Source organism: Schistocerca piceifrons, chromosome X, assembly GCF_021461385.2.
Source record: "Schistocerca piceifrons isolate TAMUIC-IGC-003096 chromosome X, iqSchPice1.1, whole genome shotgun sequence".
NCBI lineage: Eukaryota > Metazoa > Arthropoda > Insecta > Orthoptera > Acrididae > Schistocerca > Schistocerca piceifrons.
The window spans coordinates 244,367,734-244,380,496 of NC_060149.1; the positions used below are offsets into that span (position 1 = coordinate 244,367,734).

General features: G+C 40.1%; 1 protein-coding gene across 1 annotated transcript in view; it reads left to right on the forward strand.

Moving 5' to 3' along the window:
* LOC124722067 (solute carrier family 28 member 3-like) overlaps positions 1-10,726 on the forward strand; it is a 398,190-nt gene extending 387,464 nt beyond the window's left edge. The window contains exon 15 of the mRNA XM_047247266.1: positions 9,025-10,726. Coding sequence (XP_047103222.1) covers positions 9,025-9,086 — 62 coding nt within the window. The 3' untranslated portion in view covers positions 9,087-10,726. The remainder of the gene's footprint in view (positions 1-9,024) is intronic.
* The last annotated feature ends 2,037 nt before the right edge of the window (positions 10,727-12,763 follow it).

The window sequence follows — 12,763 nt, forward strand, 5'->3', positions numbered from 1 at the left end:
CTAACATTTGTAGCCAATAATCCAAAACCTAGCCTCCTGCATTAAAGATGCCAACCATTTCCTTCACTGGATATCCACCATCCCCACACCCTTACCTCCCAGGCCCGTACCCATCACTGTAGTTGCAACCTGCCTTTACACCAACATCCTTCATGCTCATGGCCTTACTGTGATTGAACACTAGCTCTCCAAACATCCTGCAGGTTCCAAACCCACCTCTTCATTCATCGTACACCTAACCAGCTACATCCTAACCCATAACTAATTCACCCATGAAGGGAAGGTATACAAACAGATTCATGACACAGCCATGGGCACTTACATTGCACTGTCCTATCCCAACCTCTTTATGGGCCACCTAGATGAAACATTCCTAGCTTCCCAAAACCCCAAACCCCTCGTGTGGTTCAGTTTTATTGATGGCATCTTTATAATCTGGACTCCAAGCCAGGACACCTTTTCCCCATTCCTCCACAACCTCAACACCTTGTCTCTCATCCACTTCACCTGGTCCTCCTCTACCCATTGTGCCACCTTCTTAGATGTCAATCTCTTCCTCTCAGATGGCTCAATCCACACCTCAGTCCACATCAAACTCACCAGTCACCAACAGTATTTGCACTTTGACAGCTGCCACCCCTTTCACACCAAAAAATCCCTCCCATACAGCCTCTCCACCCATGGCAGACACATCTGCAGTGATGACAACTCCCTCATCCGGAATGCTGAAGGCCACACAAAGGCCTTCGCAGACAGACAATACCCTCCAGACTTTATAGACAAAAAGATCTCCCATGCCATATCTCCACACACACCTGATCCTCACATCAATCTCTAGAACCAACCACAAGGAAGCACTCCCCATGTCACCCAATACCACCTGGGACTGGAATGACGAAGTCCTTTGTCAGGGCTTTGATTATCTATCACCATGCCCTCAAATGAAGGACATCCTACCCAAGGTACTTCCAAGCCTCCCAAAGCGGTCTTCTGCTGCCCACCCAACCTCCACAACATCCTAGTCCAACCCAATGCCACTCCCACTCCCAGTCCTCTGCCACAGAGTAGGGACCTGGGAGGTAAGGGTGTGGGGAAGACCCAGATACAAGACCCTCCCTATCCAGCCATCCAGCCCCTCTTACTCCAATCCCATCACAGGCTTATCCTACCCCATCAGAGGCTGCATCACCTGTGAAAGCAGCTATGTTATATATCAGCTCTGCTGCAACCACTGCACAGCATTTTACATTAGTATGACAACTATCCAGCTGTCAACCAGAATGAATGGCCATGGTCAAACTGTTGCCAAAAATAAAGGTGGACCATCCAGTGGCACAACATGCAGCAGAGCACAACATGCTAGATTTCAATGACTGATTTGCAACCCGTGATCCACCTCACCTCTTCACCACCAGCAGCTTTCCTCAACTGCCCAGATGGGAGCTATCCTTATAGCACATCCTTCACTAACTTCCCTGGCCTAAACCTAAGGTAACTCACTGTCCCCCCACCCAAGAAAGATTGTGTATGTGTGTGTGTGTGTGTGTGTGTGTGTGTGTGTGTGTGTGTGTGTGAGAGAGAGAGAGAGAGAGAGAGAGAGAGAGAGAGAGAGAGAGAGAGAGAGAGAGAGTTCTCCTACAGCTTGTGAAAGGAATTTCATTCTGAAAGCTAGCAAAGCAAAGCTCTGTATCTTTTGTTTGTCTATATATCGATGATGCAGTGCTTCTGCCTTTTGGTGAGTCATCTCTTTATTCCTAAATAATTCAGTATACTCAACCAGAACTTACTAGTCTTTGCTTTGTATTTCCTTTCTCATTCGTTCATTAAAAATATTTTATTCAGCAATATATACACATTATTTGATACAGTATAGCGCTCACTGTGAAGACAAACATCATGGGATACCTCCTAATATTGTGTCAGACCTCCTTTTGCCCAGCATAATGCAGCAACTCAGTATGGCATCGACTCAACCAGTCGTTGGGAGTCCCCTGCAGAAATATTGAGTCGTGCTCTCTCTACAGCCACCAATAATTGTGAAGTGTTGCCAGTGCAGAATTTTGTGCACAACATGATCTCTAGATTATGTCCCATAAATGTTTGATGGGATTCATGTTCCATGATCTGGGTGGCCAAATCATTTGCTTGAATTGACCAGAATGTTATTCAAATCAATTGCAAACAACTGTGGCTCAGTTACATGGTGTATTGTCATCCATAAAAATTTCATCATTGTTCATTCATGAAGTCCATGAATGGTTACAAATTGTCTTCAAGTAGCTGAACACAACCATTTACAGTCAGTGACAGATCAGTCAAACCAAGGGACCCAGTCCATTCCATGCCCAGCTGGGGCAACCACGAACTTGTACAGTGTCTTGTTGGCAACTTGGGTCCATTGCTTCGTGAGGTCTGCACCAGACTTGTGCCCTGTCATGAGCTCTTACCAAATAAAATTGGGACTCATCCAACCGGGCCAAAATTTCCCAGTTGTCTAGGATCCAGCCGATTTGGTCACGTGCCCAGGAGAGGCACTGTAGGCGATGTCTTGCCATTAGCAAAAGCACTTGTGCCAGTTGTCTGCTGCCATAGCCCAGTAAAGCCAATTTTCGCTGCACTGTCCTTATGGATACATCCGCTGTACATCCCACATTGATATGAAACTTCCTGGCAGATTAAAACTGTGTGCTGGACTGAGATTCGAACTCGGGACCTTTGCCTTTCGCGGGCAAATGCTCTACCAACTGAGCTACCCAAGCACGACTCACAGCCCATGCTCACAGCTTCAATTCCGCCAGTTTGGAAGGTAGGAGTCGAGGTACTGGTGGAATTGAAGCTGTGAGGATGGGTTTTGTGTCGTGCTTGGGTAGCTCAGTTGGTAGAGTACTTGCATGCAAAAGCCAAACTTCCCAAGTTTGAGTCTCGGTCCGACACACAGTTTTAATCTGCCAGGAAGTTTCATATTAGCGCCCACTCTGCTGCAGAGTGAAAATCTTATTCTGGAAACATCCCCCAGGCTGTGGCTAAGCCATGTCTCCGCAATATCCTTTCTTCCAGGAGTGCTATTTCTGCAAGTTTCGCAGAAGAGCTTCTGTGACATCTGGAAGAGAGGAGTCAAGGTACTGGTGGAACAGTTTTAATCTGCCAGGAAGTTTCATATCAGTGCCCACTCCACTGCATAGTGAAAATCTTATTCTGCAAACATCCCCCAGGCTGTGGCTAAGCCATGTCTCTGCAATATCCTTTCTTCCAGGAGTGCTATTTCTGCAAGTTTCGCAGAAGAGCTTCTGTGACATCTGGAAGAGAGGAGTCAAGGTACTGGTGGAACAGTTTTAATCTGCCAGGAAGTTTCATATCAGTGCCCACTCCACTGCATAGTGAAAATCTTATTCTGGAAACATCCCCCAGGCTGTGGCCAAGCCATGTCTTCACAATATCCTTTCTTCCAGGAGCGTTATTTCTGCAAGTTTCGCAGAAGAGCTTCTGTGACATCTGGAAGAGAGGAGTCAAGGTACTGGTGGAACAGTTTTAATCTGCCAGGAAGTTTCATATCAGTGCCCACTCCACTGCATAGTGAAAATCTTATTCTGGAAACATCCCCCAGGCTGTGGCTAAGCCATGTCTTCACAATATCCTTTCTTCCAGGAGTGCTATTTCTGCAAGTTTCGCAGAAGAGCTTCTGTGACATCTGGAAGAGAGGAGTCAAGGTACTGGTGGAACAGTTTTAATCTGCCAGGAAGTTTCATATCAGTGCCCACTCCACTGCATAGTGAAAATCTTATTCTGCAAACATCCCCCAGGCTGTGGCTAAGCCATGTCTCCACAATATCCTTTCTACCAGTAGTGCTATTTCTGCAAGTTTTGCAGAAGAGCTTCTGTGACGTTTGGAAGGGAGGAGTGAAGGTACTGGCAGAACAGTTTTAATCTGCCAGGAAGTTTCATATCAGCACACACTCTGCTGCAGAGTGAAAATCTCATTCTGGAATTCTCCCACATTGATTTATGCAGTTGTTTTATGTACTGTTTCTCATTTGTTAGCACTGACAACTCTATGCAAACATTGCTGCTCTCGGTTGTTAACTGAAGGCTGTTGGTCACTGTGTTGTCTATGGTGAGAGATGATAATATGAAATTTGGTATTCTCAGCATGCTCTTGACACTGTGGATCTTGGAATGGTAAATTCCTTAATGATTTCCAAAATGGAATGTCCCGTGTGTCTAGCTCCAGCTACCATTCTATCTTTAGTGTTTGTTAATTCTCGTCATATGGCCATAATCATGTTGGAAACCTTTTCACAATGAACCACTTGATTAAAAATGACCACTCTGCCAATGAACTAGCCTTTTATACCTTGTCCACTCAATACTGCTGCTACCTGTATGTATGCATATTGCTATCCCATTACTTCTGTCGCTTCAGGGTATTACCAATTCACACAGAAAATAGGATTCTTAATGTTAATATTTGTGAAATACATCATTTTCAATACAGGTTTTTGTTGATGCTCTAAAACAACATCATAAATGCAAGAAAGAATAATTATACAATAATTTCTGGCAAGTAATAATTTGCTACTTTCAGTAAATAAATCTTTTAGGGTATGTTTAATGATAAGCTTCAGAACAATAATTTTTCACAATACATAAATACATTTCACATATGACAAACATATCTCTAATCTTGGAATTGCTGCAAGTTTCCTGCATTTTGAGGCATTCCCCCCCTCAACAAATTTCGGTATACAGCCGACACTGTAAAACGTAACTTGCAGATCTACATCTACATGGACACTCTGCAAGTCACACTTCAGTGCCTTGCCTGGAAGAGGGTTCATGAAACCATGTTTACAATAATTCTCTTTTATTCCAATCACATATAGTGCATGTAAAAAATGAACACCTGTATCTTTCCGTGTGAGCTCTGATATCCCTTATTTTACTATGATAATTTTTCTTCCTATGTAAGTCCCCACCAACAAAAGATTTTCACATTCGGCAGAGAAAATTGGTGATTGAAATTTCATGAGAAGATTCTGCTGCAACAAAAAACGCCTTTGTTTTAATGATGTCCTCCTCAAATCCTGTATCATTGCAGTCATCGTCTCTGCCCTACTTCACAATAATACAAAACGTTCTACCCTTCTCTGAACTTTCTCGATGTAGTCTATCTGGTAAGGATCCCACACCAAGCAGCAGTATTCTAAAAGAGGATGGGCAAGTGTATTGTAGGCAATATCTCTATTAGATCTGTGACAGTTTCTTAAGTCCTGCCAATAAAATGCCTTCTTTGGTTAGCCTTCCAAACAATATTTCCTATATGTTCCTTCCAGTTTAAGTTGTTTGTAATTGTAATTCTTAGGTACTTAGTTGGTTTTATGGCCTTTACATTTGATTGATTTAGCGTGTAACCGAAGTTTAATGGATTCCTTTTAGCACTCATGTGGATGACCTCACACTTTTCGTTATTTAGGGTCAATTGCCAATTTTTTCGTCATACAAATTTCTTTTCTAAATTGTTTTGCAGTTTGTTTTGATCTTCTGATGACTTTACTAGTTGATAAATGACAGCATAATCTGCTAAAAACCTTACACAGCTGCTCAGATTGTCTCCTAAATCAATTATATAGATAAGGAAGAGTAAAGGGCCTATAACACTACTTTGGGGAACACTTGAAATCATATCTATTTTACTCAATGGCTTTCCATCAGTTACTATGAATTGTGACCTCTCTGAGAGGAAATCACATATCCAGTCACATGACTGAGCTGATACTCCATAAGCACGCAAATTCACTACAAGACACTTGAGTGGTACAGTGTCAAAAGCCTTCAGGAAATCTAGAAATACTGAATCAATTTGAAGTACTATGTAAATAGCACTCAACACTTTTTGTGAGTAAAGAGCTAGTTGTGTTTCACAAGAACTATGTTTTCCAAATGTGTGTTAACTGTGTGTCAATAGACTGTTCTCTTCGAGGTAATTTACAATGTTTGAACACAGTGTATGTTCAAAATCTTGCTGCATATCAATGTTAATAGCATGGACCTCTAATTTAGTGGATTACTCCTACTACCTTTCTTGAATATTGGTGTAACCTGTGCAGCTTTCCATTCTTTGGGCAGAGATGTTTCACCGAGTGAAGGGTTGTACATGATTGTTTAGTATGGAGTTATTGTATTAGCATACTCTGAAAGGAACCTAACTGGTATCCAGTCTGGGCCAGAAGACTTCCTTTTATTAAGTGATTTAAGTTGTTTCAATACTCCAAGGATATCTATTTCTATGTTACTCATGTTGGCAGCTGTTCTTGATTCGAATTCTGGAATATTTACTTAGTCTTCTTTGGTGAAGTAATTTTGGAAGGCTGTGTTTAGTAACTATGCTTTTGGAGCACTGTCATCTATAGTTTTTCCATTGCTATTGCACAGAGAAGGCAGTGAGTGTTTCTTGCCATTATAATACTTCACATATGACCAGTATCTCTGTGGAATTTCTGAAGCTAATTGCAACACAGCTCTTTTTGGCTTTTTATTCAAATTTTCTGCATCATCCATATATTCATTGTCAGAGGAATTTTACTGTACGTGGATGTCCTTTTCTCCTTGCTACTGGCATGACATATTAACATCATTATTGTTTACCAGTGAGTTTCATCAAGCTTGGCAGGACAATCTTCAGTTAAAAATGAGAATTCATCAGCTTCATAATTACATAATTCCACCTTCGAGTCACTAAGAAGAGCTTCTACTTGCTCATAATTTAATATTGCATATGTTGCTGTAGAGTGTAGAAATAACAATTATTTCAGTATTCCATTATCAGGTGCCAAACTGAAATTATCAAGTATACAGTATGACCTGAGGTTCACAAATGAGGAACTTAAGAAAATGGGTCATTTTAAAGTAACAAAAAAAATGTATACCGATGTGAACAACTTCTCAACACCTAGAATAGTTAGAAAACATTAGGTAAAAATGCAGATTCTCAGCTTAATATTTAGGCATAATAATTATTCACATACATCTTAGACTTGTAAAAGTAACCATTTTTGGCACACAACTAGCTGTAAACTAGCACACAAATCATTCCTTGTAAGATGCTGCACTCTAGTTTTAAAACTAAGAACAATAAGGTCCACACTCATGGACTATCAGTCTATAAGTGGAAAATATTCCTATTTATGGAGAAAAAAAATACGAGCAGAATAGTGAAGACAATGAAGAGGTTAAAATGTCTGTGACAACCAATCACTTAATGCAATGTGGCAGTGCCTCTATGTTGCCATAGCTCATACACAACAATTGTTTCAAGTCATATAGCTTTGGTACCAGCACCAGCCTTTTGCACTTCACAGTTTAAAGCTGACAACAATGCTTCCAGCTGTCTGAACTCTTCTTGAACTACATGTTGTATAATAATTGCATTATGGTCTGATGCATGAACAAGAAGGAATCTAATGGTTTAGATACTGTCTTTATCACACACTTTTGATCTGGTGCTATCAACACTGAAGCTGGATGAGAGACAAAAATCTAGTGTGTAGTATATGTTTATAACTTGCATGGAATTTATGTGGTAGCTTTTGTCCTAGCCATTTTTAAAGCTATGTATATTCCATTTAACACCTGCTTGATTGTAAACATGTATTTTAAGACTGTTGCATGTTAAAGTCTATTGCTTAGCAAGTAACCTTAGAAAATGGCTTCACTGGAAACTCCATACCACCTAACTGATGAAAAAGTAGTCCCACAAGTCAGGTTGTGGTTAAGTAAAATCTCTATCATCCTTTTGTAGCTGACATACATGGTAGTGAAGTAGGGTTTTCTATGAAGTTTCCATTTATATCAATGGTTTAGTATGTTGGTGTCCGCCCCTGGTAGCTGAGGGGTCAGCATGACAGAATGTCAATCCTAAGGGCCCGGGTTCAATTCCCGGCTGGGTCGGAGATTTTCTCCACTCATGAAGTGGGTGTTGTGTTGTCCTAATCATACTCATTTCATTCCCATTCACATGCAAGTTGCCGCAGTGGCGTCAAATCGAAAGACTTGCACCCGGCGAACAGTCTATCTAACGGGAAGCCCTAGTCACATGACATTTACATTTTTAGGATGTTGGTTGGATGAAATACCTTACAACAATATTTTTAGGTGACCTTTAACACAAGACAAATGATTTTTGCCTGTAGTATAAATACTTACATCAGATGCAACAAAATAGGACTTTTGTTCCTTAACTTATTAAAAATATTTCCTGACATCATCTTCTGCTACAATCCAGACTTTGTTAGTGCACAGTAGATGACTTATGTCATTTTCAGTAAAGCTTTTAATGTTATAAGTTCTACAGTTGGTGAGAAAATGTAAACTGCTATAATGAACAGAATCAGTTTCAAGAATATAAAAACTGCTGGACTATAAAACAATATAAAACATGGCAATAGGTAGCTTAACTTGCTGTAAACTGCTACAAGAGGAATTGTCAATCAAAATGTATTTTAAAAGCACACAAAATATAGTGTCATGGAGACATTGAAAGAACTGAACTTACAGACTCTTGAAGCTAAATAGAAACTATCCCAAGAAAGTCTACTTAAAAGTTTCAAGAAATAGCTTTAAGTGATGACTCTAGGAATATACTACATACTTCTCCCTTGGTGACTGTGAGGACAAGATTAGAGTAATTAAATTATGCACAGTGGTGTTTAAACTTTCTTCCCTCTCTCCATATGTGAATGGAACAGAATAAAGCCCTAATAACTGGTACAACAGATTTTACTATCCGCCATGCATTTCACTGTGGTTCACAACACATAGATGTAGATGCAGAATAGATTACTGTATGATTTGGATGACAATCCAATCTTTGGGACAGCTTCATAGATGTTACAAATTTATGTGGATGTAAATGCTCTTGTTGAAATTAGTCATAATGAACATATATTGGCACATGATTGTAATTGTCTTTTCAGAATGTATGTATGATTGAAAAACTGCATTTAATTACTGTACATTCTTTGCCCTCAGGTATTTTGGTTGATGAAAATTCATATTATTTAGATTCTGGAACAAATTCAACAATATTTTGAGGAGCAGCAAGTCACAATTAATAACTTTCTTTTGTGCACAATTAATGGATGAAACAATGCTGGACAAAGATAATTCAAGATGTCAGCAGAATTAAATTAAATGTGCAACAATGACTGTCAAAATTTCTTCAACATAAGGAGTGACATTCACAAGAAGATTATGGAATTGGGGTCCATAAAGTATCATTCTGTCACAAGATCGCTTACTTAATTTTTTTAAATTGTGCAGTAGTTGTATTAAAGATGCACACTGGATGTACCAGCAACACAGCTACATCTGTGTACAACTAAAATGTGTTGACTGTAATACCTGCACATTATTGAAAACCATATGATGTATTTGAATTTACTGCATGCGTACAGATGTCCGCTGTCTGAAAACTTGTTTCGGAGAAGGGAATGAAATCTTTTTACCTGCCATTCATGGTATTGATTTTACACACAAACTCCAATATATTATGCTTTCAGGCAATAATAAAATAGTATGTACTTCATCATATCATACATGTTATTAAGAGAGCCAACACCACTGCCCAATACCAAATAAATATATTTCCCATTAGAATGGGTAAATGTTACGTTTGAATGTGATTAGTTGTGTGGTAGGAGATTACAGAATTGAAGAAGCCATATTCATATTTCCCTTTCCTATATTTATTGAAAATTTTAAATCACTTTTTTAAATAGAATTCTAACCAGGGGACAGGCTTTCTTCAGTTTGCAGAGTGAGTTGACTAGAGGGGACTATTACTACTGTGTCATATTTGCTCCCAATTATAGGCCACTGTGTCTTCCTACTTAACAAGCTATAGCAACATGTCGTCATGGACTTTGCTATACCAACATTGTTCATTATAAATATGATGGAGAATTATTAAATGAATGTCTGAACACTTTTATGATCTTAAAAAGACTTATGAGTAATAGGAATAGGATTACTTTAGCTGAACTCTAAGAGTTTTATCCCTGAAAAAATTGTTACGCAGGATGTCATTACATATATTGTTGGCTATCAATTTTTTAGATGAGGTATTTAAAAATAACTGGTTTCGTGACTAAAAAGTTCCAAATTCAGTACAGTTTATATTCAGAGATTAACATAATATGTAGAGATTACACTGCTGAGAGAGCCATGTCACACATATTAGATTTTGTATGATAGAAGTTAGTAATTGGTGTTTATGAACAAAAGTTTAGCTGCAAAAAGGTACAAGTTGTACAAAACAATGTATTCCTATCAGTGAAATGATAGCTGTCACAAGAAGCTCCCATGTATCAAATCTCATAGGATTATCTGCTCACAAGTACAAGGTAAATGCATATATAATGCTAAAAAGTTTAATTGAAAGGACTTGTAAATGTAAAGGAAAATTTACTAAAGGTTTTGTTAACACTTCTGAAGGTCAGCTTGTAATAGAGCTGCATTTGATTAGTATGTGTGTACCAGTGAACAAACTTGTTACTACTTCCTTGAATGAGAAACAGAAATTTGACATAACTTTTTCCCATAAGATCTTTTTTAGAAATAGTTCATAATACATCTATTGGCGCTCCCTTTCCTGCCAAAACTGAGATAATCTGTCATTTGAAGCCATAAACTGTGTACTTTTAATGATTACTTGTACCTGAATGTCTGTAAATACAAGCATGTCAACAAATGTGAGTGGATTTCACACATAATAAACATAACTTTAAAGAATGTGTACTAGTCTCTCTCTCTCTCTCTCTCTCTCTCTCTCTCTCTCTCTCTCTCTCTCTCTCTCTCTCCCTCTCTCTCCCTCTCCCTCTCCCTCTCCCTCCCCCTCTCCCCCACACCCACACCCACACCCACACCCACACCCACACCCACACCCACACCCTCACCCTCACCCTCACCCTCACCCTCACCCTCACCCTCACCCTCACCCTCACCCTCACCCTCACCCTCACCCTCACCCTCACCCTCACCCTCACCCTCACCCTCACCCTCACCCTCACCCTCACCCTCACCCTCACCCTCACCCTCACTCTCACGTCTCACGCAGAAAATTTAAGTTGTGGCCATGTACTGTAGCAAGTAGTGCACATACCATAGTAGCACAGGTATAGTGTACATTTTAGCAGTAGAAAGACCCTAACATGCACTTTCATTTCAGAGTACATATGATAAATTAATGTTGGTGACTTTGAGACTGACGCCATAATATTGGTACACAGCAGCTCCAATTCCTGGGACCGTATACATATTTTTAAAAATTGTAACTTGGCATAGATGGTAGAGAATATACAGGGTGTTACAAAAAGGTTCGGCCAAACTTTCAGGAAACATTCCTCACACACAAATAGAGAAAAGATGTTATGTGAACATATGTCCGGATACGCTTAATTTCCATGTTAGAGCTCATTTTAGTTTGTTCTTCCACCTACGCTCAATGGAGCACGTTATCATGATTTCATACGGGATACTCTACCTGTGCTGCTAGAACATGTGCCTTTACAAGTACGACACAACATGTGGTTCATGCGCGATGGAGCTCCTGCACATTTCAGTTGAAGTGCTCGTACGCTTCTCAACAACAGATTCGGTGACCGACGGATTGGTAGAGGCGGACCAATTCCATGGCCTCCACGCTCTCCTGACCTCAACCCTCTTGACTTTCATTTATGGGGGCATTTGAAAGCTCTTGTCTATGCAACCCTGGTACCAAATGTAGAGGCTCTTCGTGCTCGTATTGTGCACGGTTGTGATACAATACGCCATTCTCCAGGGCTGCATCAGCGCATCAGGGATTCCATGCGATGGAGGGTGGATGCATGTATCCTCGCTAACGGAGGACAGTTTGAACATTTCCTGTAACAAAGTGTTTGGAGTCATGCTGGTACGTTCTGTTGCTGCGTGTTTCCATTCCATGATTAATGTGATTTGAAGAGAAGTAATAAAATGAGGTCTAACATGGAAAGTAAGCGTTTCCGGACACATGTCCACATAACGTATTTTGTTTCTTTGTGTGTGAGGAATGTTTCCTGAAAGTTTGGCCGTACCTTTTTGTAACACCCTGTATAATGCTAATATGATATATAATGCTAAAATGCTAAAAAGTTTAATTGAAAGGACTTGTAAATGTAAAGGAAAATTTACTAAAGGTTTTGTTAACACTTCTGAAGGTCAGCTTGTAATAGAGCTGCATTTGATTAGTATGTGTGTACCAGTGAACCAACTTGTTACTACTTCCTTGAATGAGAAACAGAAACACATACCATGTATACAATCAGTATCTGGAGTAAGAAACGAGTGCCATTGTTGCAGAAGGCAGGACACCACTCACAGCACATTTCCACGCCAAGCTGACCGATAACGAAAGTGTGCAAACTGCGAGATATAGCAGCACCCAATATGTCATTTTGTGAGCCTTGCAGTACAGAGTAATAACATAAGACATCCAAGCTCAGCTGCTCCGTGGCATCCTTGCACAGACACAAAAGGCAAAGGCGAGGGAAGCTGATGATAGTTGAGACACCATGGAGGGGGCAAGCCTGCTGACACCTCCGTGTAATGAGTGCAAATGACTGCATCAACATCCAAGATGATGTTATGTCCAGCTTATATACTACCATTTCAGGAGCCTCAGCCTCACTGTCTGGTCATCCCATCTACATTTCTGATTCTGATGGAATGACAGTCGCTTGTTACAAGATAA